This window comes from Lycium barbarum, chromosome 2 (assembly GCF_019175385.1).
Source record: "Lycium barbarum isolate Lr01 chromosome 2, ASM1917538v2, whole genome shotgun sequence".
Lineage (NCBI taxonomy): Eukaryota > Viridiplantae > Streptophyta > Magnoliopsida > Solanales > Solanaceae > Lycium > Lycium barbarum.
The window spans coordinates 13,737,589-13,739,492 of record NC_083338.1 but is presented as its reverse complement, the minus strand read 5'-3'; the positions used below and the strand labels follow the sequence as shown (position 1 = coordinate 13,739,492).

Genomic DNA, 1,904 nt, shown 5'->3' with positions numbered 1-1,904 from the left:
ATTATAAAATAAATATAATTTGTAAGAGTGATTATTGTTTAAGACTGGACACAAAATTTATATATCTAGTACACCAATTCAATATGGATACCTGTATTAATTACGCTATGATATGTGTATATCCATCTTCCAAGTATTCCCCCTTCACCCTAATTAAAGCCCTTTATTCCCCTTGGCTATATATTGACGTAACCTTGGAGCTTACAGTAGACATAAAAACCACACAACTGCCCACCTTAATTTGCCTCTTCCATTAAAGGTTTTTTCTCGACATGTCTTTTTTGCAAGGGCTACTGGCTATTGTACACCTTTTGTATTTAATGCACATACAAAAACTTTACTTCTGTTATACCTACATCCTATATCTCCCATGCACGAAATTAAATCCATATACACAGAATTCCTATATTCACTAAACACCCCCTTTAATTCAAAATCGCCCACCTACACTATATATACCCTTATTGTTCTACTCCTCTTTCCTCACATTCATTGGACACCATTATTTTTTTCACCAATAGTATCCACAATGCAGTACCAAGAATCGGAGTCATCCTGGGGAAATCACAAAAACACAATGGGGAGGCGAAGATCATCGTCTTCAGAGTCTTTGGAGAGGGTGGCTAGGTTGGCATCAGCAAGTGCAGTGGTGATTTTTAGCTTGAGCACGTGTTGCATGTGCCATGCAACGAAGAGGCTATTTTGTGAGTTGGGAGTGAGCCCAACGGTGTACGAGTTGGACCAAGACTCTAACGGAAAAGGGATGGAGAGAGCACTCTCCAAACTTCTTGGAAATTCATCTATTGTTCCGGTAGTGTTTGTAGGAGGAGAACTAATCGGATCAATGGACAGAGTTATGGCTTCTCATATTAATGGAACTCTTGTCCCACTTCTCAGGGAAGCTGGGGCTCTCTGGCTTTAATTCCAATGTCATTTCTTTCCATTTGGACAAATGCCAAATGTCATCAATTAGACTCAAAGTTGACAAGACGAACTTTTCTGTTAGCTAATTTAATCTTTCTTAGATTTAAGAGGGGTTAGTTTGTAGTTAGTAATCTCCTAACCCTCCTTTTATCCTTGTGTTGTATGCTGAGGTAAGGCCAATCCCCCCTCTTGTACTTATTCTGAAGTTATATGACACCCCTGCTAACAAGAGAAAATTTAATAAAACGAAAATTCTTTCCATTTGATGATAGTTATGGTCAATGGTGGATGCAACGTATGTATAGGAATATTTAACGGTTGCTCATAACTTCCGGTCGATTGGTGTCATTCCAAAACCATATGTGTAAGTTGGAAAAGTGATGTCGAACCATATTAGACTGCCCCGACGTTTGGCCCATGAGGGGATAAACATCGATCGAGTAGGAACTCCCCAACATATATAAGATATGACTTTATTCAAACGTGCTACGGGCAAATGTTATTGTTTTCAAAGAATATATCGTTAATGTGTATTAAGTGCATTGATGTTTAAAGATTTAAGATGAAATATGATAAATGTTTATGATCCATAGGATATTTCATACTAAATGATGATTTAACAAGATTATGATACTTGTTTTCTCAAAGATTTGGAGGGACGTTTATGAGAGCTACTGGGTCGCAGGACTCACGATCTTTCTTTTGATCTGTTGATTCTTTAGCATGTCTTGCATCATACCATTATATCCACCAGCGTTCTAATTTCTTATTATCATCCATTCTCCATGATACTGACCAAATCCGTGCAATGCATGCAATTGTGAAGCAAGACAGAATCAATTTCTCCAACGATCAAACTATATCCTTATTTATGCACCACTCCAAACCAAATACCAGTGCACAGGGGTCGACCCAATTGCTGATTCCTTGTCCCAGTCGCAATTAGAAAGCCATTAATAGGTTCCCCACGTTGTCTTTTA

The 1,904-nt window shown here is 38.1% G+C and overlaps 1 protein-coding gene across 1 annotated transcript; it reads left to right on the top strand.

Moving 5' to 3' along the window:
- Positions 1-321: 321 nt before the first annotated feature.
- On the top strand, positions 322-1,185 carry LOC132629340 (glutaredoxin-C1-like). Its single transcript, XM_060345020.1, has one exon. It carries the CDS (start codon positions 371-373, stop codon positions 920-922), a length of 552 nt encoding a protein of 183 aa, XP_060201003.1. The 5' UTR covers positions 322-370; the 3' UTR covers positions 923-1,185.
- Positions 1,186-1,904: the final 719 nt, after the last annotated feature.

What these genes read in the sequence shown, in the direction of transcription:
- LOC132629340 (XM_060345020.1), top strand. Translation starts at nt 371, where the DNA reads ATGCACGAAATTAAATCCATATACACAGAATTCCTATATTCACTAAAC.